Source organism: Symphalangus syndactylus, chromosome 6 (genome assembly GCF_028878055.3).
Source record: "Symphalangus syndactylus isolate Jambi chromosome 6, NHGRI_mSymSyn1-v2.1_pri, whole genome shotgun sequence".
NCBI classification, from domain to species: Eukaryota; Metazoa; Chordata; class Mammalia; order Primates; family Hylobatidae; genus Symphalangus; species Symphalangus syndactylus.
In genome coordinates this window covers 29,833,905-29,854,251 of record NC_072428.2, presented here as the reverse complement: position 1 = coordinate 29,854,251, position 20,347 = coordinate 29,833,905, and the positions used below count along the sequence as shown (strand labels likewise).

General features: G+C 35.1%; 1 protein-coding gene across 2 annotated transcripts in view; it reads left to right on the top strand.

The window, feature by feature from the left end:
- The window catches only part of ANO3 (anoctamin 3), a 471,431-nt gene that overhangs the window by 323,896 nt on the left and 127,188 nt on the right, over positions 1–20,347 (top strand). For both annotated transcript variants that reach the window (XM_055282105.1, XM_055282106.2), the window contains 4 exons: positions 8,120–8,164; positions 13,224–13,355; positions 16,461–16,567; positions 19,406–19,461. In XM_055282105.1, the coding sequence (XP_055138080.1) occupies positions 8,120–8,164; positions 13,224–13,355; positions 16,461–16,567; positions 19,406–19,461 (340 nt within the window). The remainder of the gene's footprint in view (positions 1–8,119; positions 8,165–13,223; positions 13,356–16,460; positions 16,568–19,405; positions 19,462–20,347) is intronic.

Sequence of the window (20,347 nt, the reverse complement as noted above, 5' to 3'; positions counted from 1 at the left end):
TCTATAGAGCTGATATTTAGAATATATGCAAATAATTCCTCAAGGATCTTGGCAAAAAAGAATAAAATTTAAAAAAAGATAAATAAAGGAAATAATATTATTTCCAATTCCTCAGTACCTTATAAAAATAATGAGTAAGACTCCTTTAAAAAACCCTGAGGTTTGTACATTTTTATGAAGCTTCCTGAATGAAGGAAATAAGTGCCTGTGAGATATTATTTGTGTTATGGTTAGAGAGTTTGAAGTTAGTAGAGGCTAGTTTCAATTCTGGTCATTATACTGAACTAATTTTGAGAGTACAGCTAGGTAAGTTTGCATTTGTGCTAAACAACATTTCTTGAGTTCCGGAATTTTTCTATCTTCATACTATAAGCTTCTAAAAAGTCTTTTAAAATACTTGAGTGGGACTTATTACAGATGAAAATATATATAATATTAATAATATGCTGATAATGGCAGGAATACTTGCTCTTTGCTCAAATTTATTCTCTGGTCTGTGCATATACATGTTATACAAAACCATGCAGAATAAAAACAGTGAAATAAATTTTAAACTCTCAAATAATTTTACAAGTAGCAGTCTTCAAATTTAGCATAGATATGGTTAATAATCACCTTTGTTTTTTCACAGTGGGAGTCAAACTTTGTAAAAATATTCTGAAATTCAATTTGAAAACATTTTCTGTGAGCCTTACAACTTTTTGTAGACTCCACTTTCTTATGATTATGGTTGAAACATGTATAAAAATATTCACTGAAGTGTAATTTATAATTGTGAAAAATAAAATATTTAATATATTAGCAGATAAGCAAATTAGAATACAACTTTGCAATGAAATATAGTTTATAAAATGAATGGGTACAAAGATTTCTGAGTGATTTTGGGGGAATATTAAATATAAAATTCTAAATAAAATATATAGCATATGCAATTATTCATACAAGGTGATTTCAATCATGTAAAATATATAGCAATGCAATTGGAAGGAAATATAATAAGAGATTAAAAAGGATTCCTTCTGATGAGTGGAATTGTGGTTCTCAGTTATTTTCTTTATATTCTTACAAAAGTATATATTTTCGACAAGTTCTAATTTGACTGCATTAATGTAAACACAGGATGCAAAAGAATGACACAAGATAATGACCTGTTTTCTAATATCAGGACGAAACTGCTAAAGAAAAAATCTAATAAATTAATCTTAATTTCAGGATCCTTCATCCTGCCCCATCCTATGAATTCATCATTGTTTCTAAGCATCGTAACTGAATTTACGTACAAACTAATTTCCTTGTAGATTAAAGAGGAGGAAGCCCTTAGCAACTATCATAAGCATGTCATTTCAGTACATATCAGCATAAAGTTCAGTTCAGGTTGAATGAACATAGTATAAAATATGTTCAAAGAGGGAGCATGTCTTCCACCTGCCTCCTCTAGACTTCATACAAAACGGATGTTTGCCATGATTCCAGAAGATTGGTTCCATTTTTTTCTTTCTATTGTTGGCATTATTTTACTTAGATCTGGCACAGCCACCTATTATTAAGATGTGATTATACTTTCATTCAATAGAATAGTGAATTATAAATACAACTTCAGTGTCTTGATTGGCTCGGGATAGCAGAACAAATTACCACAGACTGGATGTCTTAAGCAACAAACATTTACTTGTCACAGTTCTGGACGCTGGAAGTCTGAGATCAAAGTGGCAGCATGGTTGGGCTCTGGTGAGGGCCCTCTTTTGGGTTGTATCCTCACATGGTAGAAGGAGGGCTAGCTAGCTCTCTGGTCTCTCCTCCAATTCATGAGGATTCCACCCTTATGACCTAAATACTTCCCAAAGGCCCCACCTCCAAGAACCATTAAGTATTGGAATTTTAACATGTGAATTTTCGGGAAACACAACTGCTTTGTCTATTGCAATTGGTAACAAATGTTTGCCTTACCCCTAATATTTGATTTTCATAATTTCAAAAATAGCTTTTCTTTCTTTAACACATGTTCATTTCTGCAGTACTCTATCCAGGAAAAGTCTTATAGAGACAATGGGAACACATTCTATGGTGTAATACTTTTCATATTGCTCTTTCCACCATCTCAGTTGGATTTTACTAATTAAAAAAAAAAAAATGGAAGTCAGAGCATGTCTGGCCTCTTCTCTTTTTCCTTATTTCTGCCTTTTCAAATAAACTTCAAGGAACTCTTAGTGATGGAATAATTGTTATTCCCTTAACTTAGATTTAAAAAATCTTTATCACAATTAATTTCTGTTTCTCTTCCTAAGAAGTACATTAAAAACATTCTCTTGCTGGATTGTAAGTGACCTTCCTTTGTATGAATTAGAGCTTAGGTCTTTGGGCTGTGTGCCACAAGTGTTCCTCTGTCCCAAGGGAGATTTTGAAGAGGATGCTTTCTTGACTCAGACCATTTAAAAAAAAAACTATATTCATTTTTTAATTACCTGGTAGGAATGCATGTAAAAGAAGAGTTCTACTATCTCCAAGGAAAAAATGAAAAAGGGGGGGAAACATGGAACATATGCAGTTACTATCCCTTTTAATTGGTGTTTTGCCTGAAGTTTCTTCTTTATAATGTTTTTCAAAAAAATATGATCATTGCATTGTGATTGTGGAAAGTCTTAGAAAATACCATGGAAATTCTCATGATTTACCAATAAAAATATTTTAAAATATGCAGCATTTTCCAAAGTGTGTCAAAGTATTACTAGTTCAACAGGGTCTTAAAAGAAGAATATACAGTGACCAAATTTGTTTCTGAACTTCCGAGTTAATAAATAAGAATATTTACTGAAAATATTTTTAGAGAAGTGGCTCTCAGTCTTTAGAGCACATTAAAATGACCTGGGAAGTAATAAAAATGAAGATTTCTGGAACCTGCTCCCAGAGATTCTGGCATATTAGCTTTGGAATGGGATTGGGTATATAAATTTTTAGCAAGCATTCCAAATGTTTGTGATGCCCGTGCTAAGGAAATCTTGTCTTGGAGATTTTAATATTTTAATAGTCTTTATATATTTTATAAATTTCAAGAGGCAGTTATAAATTGTACAGCCTTTTCCTAATTTCCATGTGATACTGGTGTTATTGAGAAAAGAGTTTGAGAACTGCTTGGAGTTCTTTTGAAACATCTTCCCAGATCAGTTTAAATAATGGATGTAACATTAACTAACTCCTTAGGAACTAACTTGTCATTTATTAACAATGTACACTGGAAATTTGGGATAGCAGCTAACTCATAATAAGGGAATGCTATTCAAGCATAAACTAAGTGGCAAATTATTTTCGTGATGGCCAACCTAGTCTCCAATTGACAACTGTTAGCATATTCAAGAACAAATACTGCCTTAAAATTAAATTATACAAAATAATAACCTAAATAGGAAACATACATATCTCTTTTTAGGATAATATTTTTTAAAAATGTATGCATTCAAAATTTTACCCATATAGAGCCTTTCCATATTTATTCATCTTTGAAACCTACCTGTCAGATTCAACGAAGTTGCAAGATTTGTTAGCTATAACCTTTCTGCAAGTTCTTTTCTTCCTCCTTCTGTCATAAACATGAATCTTGAGCATTTTATCTAAATTTTCTGCTTGGATGTATGTGTAAAATTGTAATTTGCCTACATTTTTCTAGCCACTACTTTCTTGACTTTTCTTTAAAGTAAGTATGACCTACATGTTGGACTTGATGTTTCAAATCTAACCAGGACAGTTTCAAAGGTTCATAATAGTCGACATTTTCTAGTTTTTGTCATATCAGGAAGGACTTAGCCTGTGTCTTCTGCATTCCAGAAATGTCAGATCCTTTTAGCATTTTTCTTGTGATCCAAAGCTGATTCCTATTCATGCTTACCTCTCACACATAAGAGAGTTCAGCACATTTTAAGATAATTCAGTCATCCTGCGGCATCTCAGATGGAGTGCCCAGATAGGGCCAACCTCACATTTTTTGTCAAGCTCTTTCTCCCACAAATATTTTAAACAAAGCAAATTTGGGGCTATATTTGAAAAACATTAAGAGCGGCCGGGCGCAGTGGCTCACGCCTGTAATCCCAGCACTTTGGCAGGCCGGGGCGGGTGGATCACGAGGTCAGGAGATGGAGACCATCCTGGTTAACATGGTGAAACCCCGTCTCTACTAAATATACAAAAAATTAGCCGGGCGTAGTGGCGGGCGCCTGTAGTCCCAGCTACTCGGGAGGCTGAGGCAGGAGAATGGCATAAACCCGGGAGGCTGAGCTTGCAGTGAGCCGAGATCGCTCCACTGCACTCCAGCCTGGGCGACAGAGTGAGACTCCGTCTCAAAACAAACAAACAAACAACAAAAAACAAACAAAAAAAACATTAAGAGCAATCATTTTTATCATAATTGGGGTTAAACTTAGATCACTTTTTATGCAAAAATAATATGAAATATAAAATCTAAAGGGAGGCCAATCTATAAAATAGATAGGAGCATGGGGGTCAGGGTTTCACTCATTTAACTGTCCTCCTCACTTAGCCCCACAGGCATCTCCACATGTAGCCATTGACTGTGTTGGACTCCGGCTGGAAACAGTGGTTGAGGCAATCGTTTACTTATAATTTGAAGTGATTGTTGTAATAGGTAGATAGATGACTTCAGCCTTGACACAAGGTATAAAATAGCAGAACCTTTCAAATGAAAAATTAAGGGAAAACTAAAGCACTGTACATGAACAGTAGGCAGTTACTAAATTACAGGATGGAAGATTGTAGGTAGAAAAGGATTTGGCCCTGCACATTCATTTATACAGAAGAATTAAGGAGAATTACAGGTTGTTCTTTGCTTTCTGGATCAAAGATATGCGGTATATTGAAAATATAAAAACAAAATTTGCCCCCACCCAGAAAACCTCTCCACAAAGATAGAAAAGGAAGAAAACCATTTCGTTATTGAATAAACATTAAACCAGAATGTGATGCATATCATAGTCAATTCACTAAAATTTGTAAAGACAGAGGGAAATCTCATTTTTTTAATATAGCCAAACAAATACAACCTATTGCAAGCACGTTCTCAAAATAAACAATAACTAGCCCTATATTAGTCCGTTTTCATACTGCCATAAAGAACTTCCATGAGACTGGGTAATTTATAAACGGAAATGGTTTAATTGACTCACAATTCTGCATGGCTGGAAAGGCCTCGGAAAGCTTAACAATCATGGTGGAAAGGGAAGCAAGCACCTTTCCCACAAGGTGGCAGGAGAGAAAAAATGAAGGAGGAACTTCCAAACACTTATAAAACCCTCAGATCTCGTGAGAACTCACTCACTATCGTGAGAACTCACTCACTATCGTGAGAACAGCATGGGGGAAACCGCTCCCGTGATCCAATCACCTCCCTCCTCAACACCTGGGGATTACACGTCGCGATGAGATTTGGGTGGAAACACAAAGCCAAACCGTATCATCACTCACAGTTCATCATAGATTCACCTGGTAATTGGGCCGTTAAGTAGCTTCATACGGAAGAGAAATAAATCCTCTCACATCTTTTTGACAGGAGGTAGTTCTGCAACTTGGCGCAAGGCATCCGCCAAAGTTAAGCTCCTACCTACCTCTCACAGAAACGGACAGGGGACTGCTATTTCCTTTCGTGTTTTCATTTTAAAAAGACGGCCCCTAAATCCTGACAAAAGGCCCATCGCATTTTCTAAAGAATTCATATGCATTTCAAAGAGAGGAGCAAGTACTTCCAATGGCAAGTTTCCTTAAGTTAATGCTCTCAGAAGAGAAAGGGAAGAGAAGTCTCTTTCGTTTTCAACAGGGAGAATTAAGTCTATTATTTTTCATTTTTATTTGTTCTTACCATATAAGTGGTCTAAAAAGTATTTATATTCATCTTGTATGACTTTCTTTCTCCATTTTCTTTATTTCTCCTAAAGCATTTTCTCAATAGTTTTTTAATTGTTTAAGAGAAGTATTCAGACTACCATCGATAAAGATAGAGAAGTAGTGTTTAGTTCAAATGCCAACCAACCTTCTCCATATTCTTGTATAACATTCCTAACCATATCCACTCCTGATAATTACAGTTGTAAACATTATCTCCTTTTAATGATGTCCCTGGATTTGTTTGATGCTGGGAATTATTTTATACCAATTTCCACATTTGTAGTTCTTTTGAAAAAATTACTGTATTTAGTAAGTGTTTATTAAATGAAAAATACTCTCTGGCACTGAAAGAGTTAAATGCAACTGTGAATTAAGCAAAGGCTCATTCATTTTTTCATTGACCATCAGTGAAGAGGTATGTTACATCAGGGAAAATAGTGCAAGACAATCTATGTAGGGGTGGTTCTGAAGGAAAGATAAGTTTACAGTCCAGTAAGAATTGAGTGAAGTACGCACACAAGCTTTTGTGTATGTTTGAAAAAAATAGAGAAATATTTAAAGTGTGAGTTTAGGATAGATATAACAAGCTTCAGTGTTCCATATTTGAAATTAGTGTTGGAATATGGCAGGGACAACTTTAAAACTATTTTCTGGCAATATGACTGCAGTGAAATATGGTATCTCCAAAAGTTTGCAATGAAAGGGACTGCAATGAAATATGGTATCTCCAAAAGTTTTCAAGTTTTCTAAGCAGCTAATAACATACTTAGGGCTAAATATCAGTTGTCCTATTAACCCTGCTTTCTTTTTTTTTTTTTTTTTTGAGACGGAGTCTCACTCTGTCACCCAGGCTAGAGTGCAGTGGCACGATCTTGGCTCACTGCAAGCTCCACCTCCCGGGTTCACGCCGTTCTCCTGCCTCAGCCTCTCCGAGCAGCTGGGACTACAGGCGCCCGCCACCACGCCCAGCTAATTTTTTTGTATTTTTAGTAGAGACGGGGTTTCACCTTGGTCTCGATCTCCTGACCTCGTGATCCGCCCGCCTCGGCCTCCCAAAGTGCTGGGATTACAAGCGTGAGCCACCGCGCCCGGCCTAACCCTGCTTTCTAGGTACCACATCATAGAGGAGTTTACTGATCCTCTGAAATGAATTTTAGTGATGGGGATAAAGAGGTATTTTAGAAGAGTGAGAATATCAGATTCCTGAGTTCCAACATGAGCATGTAGAGAAAATTATTTAAGAGATGAATTAATTCTGTCACCTTAATTTTTAGTTTCTCTAAGAAATGCTATACCTCTACTTAAAACACTCAATATCTTCCCCGTTGCTTTTCATCCAAAAACCTTAGCATTAGCTGATAAGGCCCGTTATCATTTGTGCCTTGTTTACCATCCTCCACTCTTTTATCAGGATCCTCAACTTTTAGTATATACTCTAGCTATTACGAAATTGGTTGCAGTTATCTAAATCTTATAATATTTGGTTTTGTCCCGATAACGACCTCATATGCTGCTGCTACCTTTGTCTAGAATGTCATGTGTAACCTCTTTACCCGAAAGACTACTCCCATTCATGCTTCAATATTGAATACAGGTGACATATCCTCTGGGACAACATCCCTGTGTCCTTCGTCCTCCACCTGTAAAAACTAATTGAGCTCTCTTTCCTGGGTATTTCCATTCTTGCATTTTAACATTTTATTTTAATTGATGACTTCTCACCTCTACTATCAAGGAAGCTTTTTGAGGGCACAAACTGACCCTACCTCTTTTTTCTCTAAAGTTTTAGTAGTTATAACTTACACTGCTTAGCAAATCAGAAGTATTTATTACATATGTATTAAATGGATGTATAGATGGATAGATGGAAAATGGAAGAAGGGATGGATGGATGGATGGCCTTATATAAAATGTAAGAAAATAATTCAATTAGTATAAATTGAGTGGCAGAAGACAGACTTTCAATAAATAGAATTAAAAATAATTCTATTTTTTCAAAGGTGGTCTGTTGATTTATTAGTGTGTCTTTGTTATCAGTATCTTAGATTCTGAAATTAAAACAATGTAAGGTTGATATTCCTCATAGTATGCTGGGTTATTTCAAACATCTTAAGTTTCTTAAGCATACAGAACTTGGGGTATAGAAATGCTCAATATGATTAAATGTTGTCATTCACTTATATCACTTTATTCTCCTGTGGCTTTCCTCAGCTGTTTTCTATTACTTTTTCAGGAAAAAATGCTATTACACTGACGGGAGGAGCAAATCAATGGGCAGGTTGGTGGGTGATGAATCATTTCTTTATAACCAATTTGTCATTTCGAAAAAAATAAGAAGATATTTGATTCCCCGTATCAGCAGTTGTAAATTGTAGGAAGAAAAATTCTATTGATTTGTTGAATAGATTTCCAAAATGACTTATGCCAAATTGAATAACATTTAAAATCTGATAATCTTTGTGTTACAATTTATCATTGTCATTCTTGGAATCTTCCCATGTTATAATGTTATGGAAGGAGGACTTTAATTGCAAGTTCACATGTTATGATATTTTAATTTTAAAAATAGTTATAAGACCAGGATCAATGGTTAAATGATGACCCACAGTAACAGAACAATAAACCCAACAAAGACCTTCTGTATCATTCAGTCCAGTTCTCTCATTTGAAAGAAGTGGTAAAGACTAGTGTTCAGAGAGATGAGGTGCTTTACCAAGGCCATGTAGCATCTTTTGAATTGCAGACCGACTCTTATTCTAACCACAGAAGGTACCTCTCTTATCCTAGTATTGAAAATGAACTTTTGAAGAGCTTTACCTCAAAACATTAGCTCTTTACCTATTGTGGTAAGAATAACTATGGAAAAGGAGTTAATCGAACCATGACCCTGAGACAGAAGGAGCTCTTCCACCTGAATCTTCTTGTCACTATTTAACTGGAAGAAATCAGCTCCCATTTAATGAATGCTCAAATAAAAAGCTTCTTACCCTTGGCCGTTTTCTGCACCTTGCCAAAGAACCAGTTAACAAAGACAAAGCATGTGAATGTGGTAGAGTATGCTCCATTAAATGATGTTGAAGGATGTATGTTACAAATCAGAATAACACAAAAGCTAGAAGAACTGTATGGTGTGAATAACAGACCATTTTAGGAAATGATTCAATAAATCTAGTTTCTTTATCAAAGAAAATTGAATGTAATTTCAAATTTTAGAAATCAGAATGAGAAAATGTTGGTCTCTTTTAAGCATTAATTTTAGGCGTGGCAGTACTGAGTGACAAGAAAAGTAAATTATGGAGAAAAAAAACTTGAGATTAGAATGAATATTAAAGAAATTAGCACTGAAATAGCTTTTCCTCTTTAGTGATACTCTTCAACCAAGTCACATTTTTCTGTCAGGTTAACATATTTTAATTTAGAATGAGCTCTCATTTCCCATGTGGGTATGTGGTCCTGGTCTATGCAGCAAATTTCCAGTCAGTTTTGCTAATAAAATTAGTCATTTAAATATTATAATTTGCAAGTTTACAACTGCAGGTTTTTCTTTCTTTGCTTTGCATATGCCTGCTTATTGTTGGATGGCTGATAAAATCTCTAGATTTGCTTCAGTTTGCTACTACAGAATTAGTGAGACTTTGCTACTACATAATTAGTGGGTTTTCTGTTAAACGAGAAGCTTTCCTTTGGAGACTTGGGGAAGTATATATTCTGTATATTAAAATTGGAACAAATGTCTGTTTATATAAAGCTATCATGACAAATGCATATACTAAATCCTGAAGAAACATTTTTAATAATTAAAAAATTTTCTCTGTTTTGGTCAAATTTAAAAGTAAACTAGAAAAATGAACACTATTTATGTCATTACTTGTTTTGTCTTTTATGTTTCTTATTTTCTGTGTAAGTTCATAAAATGAAAATTCAGTTATCAAATTATTCCAAATGATTATTAAATATCTCGAACCTTACTGTAGCCCTCCCCTTTTCATTTTACTTATAATAAGTAATTCTCTTTATTCTATGTCTTTGTGGATTCATGTGGGAGGGGTAGAGAATAAATAGAAAAGGAGTCTATAAAATTATGTATCATTAAACTGAAAAAAATTACAAAATTTGTAAACTCAATCAGTAGCCAGTTTGAAAAGTGGAAAATTGAAATTAAACTTGGCCATTTAGTTTCACTTGTGCTTTTCTTTTCTTGAAGTGGGAAAGGTATTTTTCTCACATGCTTAGTTTTGGCCGGTACATATTAGGGGATAAATAATGTACAGGCAATTGTCCAGCTTTTGAGGATCATCACTTGTCCAGCAGGTTGAGAAGAAATTGTTAGTTTTATTATCACTGCAATTTATTTTTTATTCACAAAGCATTTTCACATTCAGTTATTAAAGCATCTTAAAAATGACTCTGCAAGGGAAGCAGAAAGGAGAGTAGCCAGTTTTGCAGATCAGAAAACAAAAAAAGACTCCCTTACCATCCCCACCCACACACCTCATGCCCTGCGTTCACAGCTGGTTTGGCAGAGTTTGTGCTTCAATCAAGTTCCTTTGAACCTTTAATCCAGACTTATTTTCAATTTTCATAGAATTCTCTTAGATTTTCCCGGATTGTAGCAAATAAACCTAAAGCTCTATTTTTGCATTGTGCCATGATATCTTGAGTTTGCAAGATGTCCAACACAATAAAGCTTTAGTAGAGTGTAAATAATGTATTAGATTATATTGGTGGCATAGTGATGGTACTTTTAGTACTATAAATCATGTATCATTATTATTATAAACGTGTATTGAGTGCTTACTATGTTCTGTGCACTGTGGTGTCAGACAATATTCATTTCATTCTCAAAATATTTCTTTTCAATTAAGAGAAGCAAAACTGAGTGAGAGTCAAAGAAATTAATAAGCTAGATCCTTGCATCCTGGTATTCAAATTTAGGCCAACCATATTTCACTATTAGACTCCATTTACCCCTTCCTTCACAGGAAGTGTATGTGAAAACCTAAAGTGATAATATTGTTTGTTTTCTGTTCACCTCACAAATGATGGTCTGAAAACCTTTTTATTCTATTTCTTTTAAAACTATTTAAAATTCACATTTATACTTACTTTGTTTATGATGTTGTCAGAGCTACTAGAGCCTTGGGTGCTGTAGCCTGTCAGCATGTTCTAAGTGTAATTAGAATGCCTCCTTTTATTTGATCCTCCCAGCCTCCTAATGAAGGAGATCAGATGGAATTACTCCCTCTCTTTAGAACTGAGGAACCTGAAGCTCAAAGATTAGAAATGTTTAGCCCAATTTCAGTGACCAGCAAATTCAGCACTAGAACACTCATCTTCCAACTCCTACCCCATTGCTTTTTTTCAATTATGCTCAATTTAAAAAGCTTGAGTAATTTCTGTGCAATCTATTCAATGTTTTCTACATGTCTGTACATCAGCCTCTCCAATGAGGTGATATTTTATTATTTTAAAGGCTGTCTTTGTAACGACAAGAAGAAAAGTGAACACCTCAAATACTATGTTATTTATTATTTTAGGCTAGAAAAAAAAGTTTTGATTCTTCTAAAACCAAAAATGATTTGATAATTAAATGATAACCTTACTTGGCAAAGGAAAAATCCAGACTTTCACATACTAAACCTTGCATTAGGATTTGATTATTATTTCAAATTACACATGGTAATTTTACCATAATAGACTTGAATGAAATAATTCCTGAGATAAAATATTTGCTGCCTGCCCATTGCTATACTAATTTTTTTTCTGAAGTTCAAGCAGAGTTGGCCAAGGAAATATTGAGGTGTGTTATATTTAACACTCATGTAGGAAAAATATTCTATCCTGCTACTTGGACTTACTATTGCAGAAGAAGCCAAAAATTTCCCCAGATAGAAACTCATAGTGTGTAAATATTGCAAATGTGCTATTAAACACAGCTATTATTACAGTAACTCTGAATTTAGACTTTCAGAGTCAATTTCTGGAGTCAATAGCTTTCTTCTGTTTTTATTTTCTTTGTAAAGTAAATCTGATTTCAATAAGTATATATACTATAATAGAACTAGGTTATGAGTATAATCTAAGGCTGGAGCCAAAGTATCCTGATGTCAGATTTCCCAGGGTCCAAATGGTATGTGCCAGGTGTCTATGCTAAACCCGTTACTCAAAATAGTCAGTGGTTAGCAACATGAGTGTCCTATGTAGAAATGTGGAATCTCAGTCCCCATCCCAGGCCTACTGAATTAGTATCTGCATTTTAACAAGATAATCAAGTTATTCCCATGCCCCTGAGAATCTTAAAAGTCCCGCAAAGGCTGTTTGCCTTAGTGTTCCACATTGTTAATTACCAAGTCTAGAATAAAACACCAATTTGCAACTCTCCAGTAAGGTAAGCATTACTTTTATGAGTGAGGAAACCGAGGCAAGAAGTTAAATAACTTGTACAGGTTTACATGGCTAGTACAGTGCAGTAAATTATAACTCAGTTTTGCTTGACTTTAAAATTTTGCTGTCTACCACACTTATGACTTCCAGTGCCACTGAATGTGTCACAGTCATTTATTTATTTTCAGTTTCCACTTTTCTAGAGCAACAATGCTGTTTGTTTTAAAAAAGCAGGGAGTACTATCTATCTATCTGTCTACATACATGTATACACACACCGTTTTAATAAATATATATTTTGCTGCTTTAAAAAAAAATTCTTTCTGGCCAGGTGCAGTGGCTCATGCCTGTAATCCTAGCACTTTGGGAGGCCAAGGCAGGTAGATCTCAAGGTCAGGAGATCGAGACCATCCTGGCCAACATGGTGAAGCCTCATCTCTACAAAAAAAAAAAAAAAAAAAATACAAAAATTAGCTGTACTTGGTGGTGCGCACCTATGGTCCCAGCTACTCGGGAGGCTGAGGCAGGAGAATCGCTTGAACCTGGGAGGTGGAGGTTGCAGTGAGCCAAGATTGCACCACTGGACTCCAGCTTGGTGACAGAGCGAGACTCTGTCTCAAAGAAAAAAAAAACAAAAACAAAAACAAAAAACCTTTTTCCTACCACCATCTTTATGTATCCTGTTTCTGAAATCTTTTCCACAATTAGTTTATTTTTTCATGAGGATAAGGTAGTTGTCCTGAAAGAGTTTAAACAACTGCAAGATTTAGTTTGTTTTGCTATTTTCTTCTTTTGTGTGGAAACAGAAGCAATGCATGTGTATGTGTGGTGTGTGTAGGTTTGTGTATCTCTTTTCGGAGAAGTTTCTTTAGTACTTAAGACAATTGTAGTGGAAGGTAGTCACGGCTTTGGAATACAACCTAATCTAGTTCTAAAATGTGACTTCATTCTAGGATGCAAACTTATTTTAGAAGAATCAAAAACTGGATGGCCCAAAACCCAATGGTTCTTGACAAGTCAGCTTTTCCAGACCTAGAGGAGTCAGACTGCTATACTGGCCCCTTCAGCCGTGCGCGGATTCACCAGTGAGTTCCCTTCTTTTTTCATAGTGCCTGCCTTTGTACCTTTTATGATGTGGGGCTTGTTTATAGAATAAAAACACCTGGGACCATTTCCATTGTTTATCAAATACATCAGAGAACTTATCATTGTATTAAAATACACACTGAACTTATAAACAACACTAAGTGAATGTTATTAATTCATTATCAATTTGATGATTTAGAGAAATTCAGTAGTGAATAATTAATTGTAGACCTATGGTCTAGTTTCTAACACTTTAAAAATAATTACTGTAGTAGTGACTCAGTTAAAATAACAATAATGTTAATAATAATAGGATTACTGTTAACTAGCATGTTTGAGTAATAGATTGCTGTAATAAATTATAATTACTTCAATTAACATATATTTATTAATTAAGCTATCTATTTTAGTTCAATCTTATTAAACTAAAATGAATGAGAATTTTTAAAGAGATTTGTTGCATTACTCTGTCTCCATCTACCTACCTACATACACACCTGTTTATTTATTCATGTTTTCATTCAACTGGTATTTATTGTGTTTCTACATCACACAGGTTGTGTATATAAAGGAACTTATGACACAGTTTCTATCTTCAAGGTACACCCAGTCTAATGAGGCAGACAAAAATGTAAATTTATAATTAACTGGGGTAAACATAAAGATAGGAAAAGGCATGATGTATTAAAGGACTATAGCTGTAGGGCCTACTTTGCTATAGGCCATTCTGAATTGAGCTATATTCTGGGATGTAGGAAATTGAAAGGGTGGATGAAACAGAATTCCAGACCACCAAACATGTAACATAGCCATCAATCAATGGGAAACCCTCCTTTGCCCAACAGTCTATTTATCTCATTACTTATTCTTGGAGGTGTAACTAGAAGCATGCTTTCTAATTCCAATGATATTATAGTGGCAGAAGAAGTAAAATTCCAAATGACTGTTGGCTTCGAGAGAGGTCAAAGTTTCATGGAAGCTTTTTCAGCTTTTTGCTGCACTTTTACAGGACCTTTAAGGATCCATGATACACCAAATGAAAAACATTCTACTCTTTTTTTTAAAACCAAGAAACCAGAGTAATCTTTGGAAAATATCAGCCTCATGATACAACCACCTTGCTTAAGACTCTGAAACAGCTTCTCATTTGTACTTCCAATAAAATTCAAATATCTTTTTATTTACTATGCAGGCATAGATGCCATAGTTACTGTGCAGCGCTTTCACTCCATCTTCTGCATTTTTTTCCACCATTTACTCACTCCAGCCATACAAGCCTTGGTTCCATCTGTTGAAAGCTCAAGCTTAGTCCCAACTCAGAGTCTTTGTTCTTGCTGTTCTCATTGTTGGCCATGCTCTGCCCCAAATCTTCATATGGCCTAGTCTTTCCTGTCATTCAGCTCCCACTCAAACATCACCACCTCCGAGAGACCGGCTCTGAAAATTTGACCTAAAGTGCCCTTGTCCCAGTCATTTTCTATCCCAGTATACTGTTTCATTTATCTGAAATAATGTTATTTACTTTTTACTTATGCATCAGCTATTTCATCTCTCTATAATGTAACTCCATGAAAAATTGAATTGATCTGTTTAAAAATTACTTGTTGAGGGAATTCTGAATCAATTTAATGGTGAAAGAGGCAGGTGGACATTCCTTCTGCTACCTGCAATTAACAGGACCCTGAATTTGGTACATCCAAGTACAGAGATAAGAATACTGGAGGAATTCAGAGTCTAACAAAATAGACACATGTGCGTATTAACTTAAACGATGCAGAGTAAAGTCAATGTATTAAGAAAGATGGAAATAAAATGCACATTTTGTAAGAGAGAGAGCAGCACATCCAAAGGAGAGGATCTGGGATGCCTTTTCAAAGAAAATAGCTCTTTTTGTCAGGTAAAAATATGGAGTGGCATGGGGAGAGAAGAAGAAACAGAGCAAAATATAAAGGAAAAGAAACATGGGATTTTAAGGTGTTGATACTATGTTGGTACACCATTACTTTTAATGGCAAAAACTGCAATTACATTTGCACCAACCTAATAATTATACAAATTGACAGATGATTGGGTAAAAGAAGGCAGAGCTGTTAGACATATAAAACTGAAGACATAAGACTGAAGAGTAGGTTGGAATGCGAGTACCGAGAGCCTTGGAGGAAAATAAGAAATTTAATGATGCTTGTAGAGGAAAGCTGTTGGCACACTAAAAGTAAGGGAGTGCTCTAAGAATCAGAGCTGTGCGTTAAAAGTCGGGTGGGAAAATGCATGGCAAGTTAGGAGGATGTTCTACTCATAATCTAGGCAAGAGGCAATGAGACCCAGTAGAAAAGCTGGAGAGAGACAGTTTAGTCGGAAAAGTTAAACAGTTTGCCATCTGTTTGAATATGAAGAGTGTAGATGAAGCAACTATCATAGAAGAGATACTAATTCAGGACTACGTGCTTGACACAATGGTGATTTATCACTTACATAGATAGAGTATCACTTACATAGATAGAAAGTGTCAGAAGTTGAGCAAGACCCAGGACACTTCCGTTTTTTCAAGATTGCCAGCATCCTATAAAGTAAATACTGAAACAGACCCTTCCATTCCTCTTGAGCTCATGCTTTTGCTCTTACATCATGGGCTCTCAAATGGTTCTTCATTGCTACCCTTCCCATGGGGACGATAATAGAGCATCAAGGTAAAGATAGGATGATTTTTCATTGTTAAGGCTCTGAAAACAAGATAAGCTGCATTGGAAAGTGTGGTATGGGGGATAACATCAATTTTTGATGTGTTCTATTTGGAAATACATTGCTTAAGGTAGTATAAAATGTATGGGAGCCAATGGGCTATCTATTCTCTCCTTGTTCCATGTGAAATAAGAAAGAGGAACACTTAGAGTTCCTTATAAACTGAAAGAAAATAACAAAGTGAATATTTGATAATGCCTTGTATTATTTATGAGTGAATTCTTTTTCTCTGTCAATTTTTTTTTTTTAAAGAGGATGATTTCCCTTCTGATTTACTGTGCTTCATATGCATTAGCTTTAATGTAACTTGTAACTGGATTCTGTATTCTGCTTTGAATATTAAACCAATCCCCTCATCTTAACAGCTTCATAATAAATAATAAAGACACCTTCTTCAGCAATGCTACTCGAAGCAGAATAGTCTATCACATGCTGGAACGCACCAAATATGAAAATGGAATATCAAAAGTGGGTAAGAACATTAATTAATAACAGAGTAGAACTTGCTGTTACTATTTATACCCAGAATTAATGTTTTTTAACAGCCGTAGCTTTGCTTTAATTCATTAAATAGATGTGTATAACATATTGAACACACACTCTATAAACATTCCATTTTTCAGCCTTTTAATAAAACAAACAAAAAAACTTTTTTGAGAGTATTTGGTCATAGATACCAAAATGTGAAATGTGCAAACATTTTGAAACAGAAATATTATTTCTTGAAATTTATCCCCCTCAAATAATCAGACTTTTGAATGACAAAAATATGCAGAAATTTGTTCATCATGGGCTTGTTTGTAATAGAATTACCTGGAAATACCTTACATGTCTATGCTTAGGGACTGAAAAATAAGTTAGGCTGTGTCCATGTAGTACATTCATTAAAAGTTATGTGACATTTATTTACTCTTATTTTAACATAAAAATTTCAAGCATCTGTTCTACAAAGTACATGACATAAGCCCTATACTCAGGGAGATTGTAAATTGGTTATGAGTTCATTATGTATCAACTCCAAAAGATATCCACAAACTATATGTCTCATGTAATTTCATTTCTTAAACCCACATACATAAAAAGACAAAAACTCTAGAAGAATATGTAAGAAACTTTAGAGGTTACCTCTGGAAGGTGAAATAATAGCTAATTTTAATTTTCTAAATTTCTTTGTTGTTTAAATGTTTAGCAGTATGCTACAACATGTATGATACAAAATAAACTTGAGAATGTTTCACCTAGAAAAAGTAAATAAAATTGCAAAATTTACATAGAGCTGAGCAGAAAGCAATAGGTAACAAACAAGATATACTTTTAATTATAGGGGTGACAAAAGATGCTTGAAGGGATCAAATGTTAGTCACATCCTAAAAGCCTTGAAAATAAAAAGTTGACAGCCAGCAAAAACTTGTACCAATGTCTACTGATTTTATTAAAATTGAGTGCTATATAAGTAAAATACACTATGTTTCAAGACAGCCACTTTTTTTTTTTTTTTTTTTTTTTTGAGACGGAGTCTCACTCTGTTGCCCAGGCTGGAGTGCAGCGGCACGATCTCGGCTCACTGCAAGCGCCGCCTCCCGGGTTCACGCCATTCTCCTGCCTCAGCTTCCCAAGTAGCTGGGACTACAGGCGCCCTCTACCACGCCCGGCTAATTTTTTGTATTTTTTAGTAGAGGCGGGATTTCACCTTGTTAGCCAGGATGGTCTTGATCTCCTGACCTCGTGATCCACCCGCCTGGGCCTCCCAAAGTGCTGGGATTACAGGCGTGAGCCACCGCGCCCGGCCGACAGCCACTTTTTAAAGAAAAACCTTCAGACTGTTGTTCTTCTGATTAATAATTCATTTATTACTGAGCATTCGAAACAGTTAATTCACATACCTAAACTTCACCAAAAATAAATAAATAAATTTAGTAAGTAATTTTTAAGGAACTAAAAGTAGGCTGGGTGCAGTGACTCAAGCCTGTAATCCCAACATTTTGGGAGGCTGAGGTGGCTCGATCACCTGAGGTCAGGAGTTCAAGACCAGCCTGGCCAACATGGTGCAACCTGTCTCTACTACAAATACAAAAATTAGCCAGGCGCAATTGTGGGTAACTGTAATTCCAGCTACTAGAGAGGCTGAGGCAAGAGAATCACTTGAACCTGGGAGATGGAGGTTGCAGTGAGCCGAGATCATGCCACTGCACTCCAGTCTGGGTGACAGAGTAAGACCGTCTCAAAAAAAAAAAAAAAAAAGGAACTGAAAATAATGAAATCCAGAATACAAATTGAAAATGTGTCTAAATGTTACTACTATATTGTTTTGTAGTCTTTTGAAATAATTATGACATTATAAATAATTATAAGGGTATCATTCCCTTTGTAGTAAATACAGAAGAATTAAAATTATTACTAACTGCAATTCTCACATACATTTTTAAGTTTATGTATATGTGTATATAAATTTATGTGTGTGTACATATAAATTAGACGTACATATAAATTAGACGTTTAAGTGTTTATAGTTTTCAGGTTTTTTTAAAATTACCATTATGAATATTTTCTCAAGCCTTTAATTACTCTTCGAAAACATTATTATAAATAGCTGTACAATATTCCATAATAAAATTCATCAAATCACTATTATTTACTAAATACCTATTATAATTGATTGTACTATAAAAATTAAATGATTTATCTGTTTTGGATATGTAATTATTTCTGATTCTTTACTGATATAAATAATATTGCAACAACAGTTGCTCACTCAGTATCTATTCTTACCAGGAGTATATGAGAGTGTCCATTTCGCTCTACCCTTGTTGAGAGGGAGGAGATTTTAATAAGTGTCTCATATTGCTATTTATGTCTTTTTGGTTTGGTATTATACAGTTAAGTATTTCTCGGTACCAATATCCTTTTGAGATTTTTTTTTTTTTTTCTGGTAGGGGACGGGGACTGGGTGGGATATAGAATTTGTCTTCTTTCTTGACCAACTTTGTTATTTGGAGAAAAACAAAAAGTTGCTTCTGGGTCACATGATCCTAAATAAATGGGTTAAATGCCCAATATTTTATGATAGGGTAAAGTAAAACCATGTGGCAACTTGCAAATCTTCATTTACTAATATCATAAGGACATAACTAGATGTAGTATCAGGTTTCTTTCACAATCTCACTGTCCTCATAGATGATGTGGCTATGGAAGTCATTTGGGTTATCTTAAACTTTTTAATTGATTCATTGTTCCCCATATATTTGTGTTGCTTCAGAGGAAATGTTTCATTGAAACTAACTCAAGAACTGTCCTTTTCTTCTCTTTGCAGGTATCCGTAAACTTATAAACAATGGCTCATACATAGCAGCGTTTCCACCACATGAGGTAATTTTGAAATACAGTTTCCGCTTTATAAACAAGGTTTTCATCCTCAATGCTTGGTCCTGTTGTTTGCATTTGAATCTAGCTGTCCATTCCCAGGAGGATTCAGTCTGCAAGTAGCCATGGGCCTGCTGTCTCCCCACTATAATTTTGTAGCTGTGCACTGGCTCCTCTGCCTCAAAGCCTGTCTTCAATTTGCCCAATACTGGGAATCCCAGCTTTAGCGGGAACAGTCCTGGACACTGTAGCTGCTGCCTTCTGCTCCAGTACAGAGCTCCAAGCTTGATCCAACTTGAGATCCGCACCATTCCAAATAGAGAAGATTCCTGGTTTGTGCCTACTACTTTGAGATACTTGAAAATCTAAAATCCACCACAAAAACCTATAGCCAATTACCTCCTCAATTATTTATCAGATTATTACCTCCCTACAGGTTTTAAATAGAAATGCCTGCTCTAAGCTGCAGTGGACCCTGTCCACTGTAAATGATATTTGAGCCAACTTTTATTCCCTGACCTCTTTCTTTAAGGCAATTTCACATTTTAAGGTAAGAGTGGGGTCTTTACAGGTTTCACTTCTGAACTTTCAAAGACTGTCACACTTCTATTTATAAATTTATGACTGTGGACTTACAGTACATAATACAAGGCTGAGGAATTTGCAGTCTGGTATGACCAATAGTAGATAAAATGTATTGAGTACTTGCTATTGGCAGTGACATAAATGTTTTATATGGATTGTCTCATTTAATCCTTGCAACAACCCTTTGAGATATACAATAATATTAACTCTGTTTTGTATATAGGTAATTGAGGTACAGAAAGGTTAGATATCAAAGGCACAGTTTTGAGCATCGGAAGCCAATCTCCAATGTTTATATTCATTATGG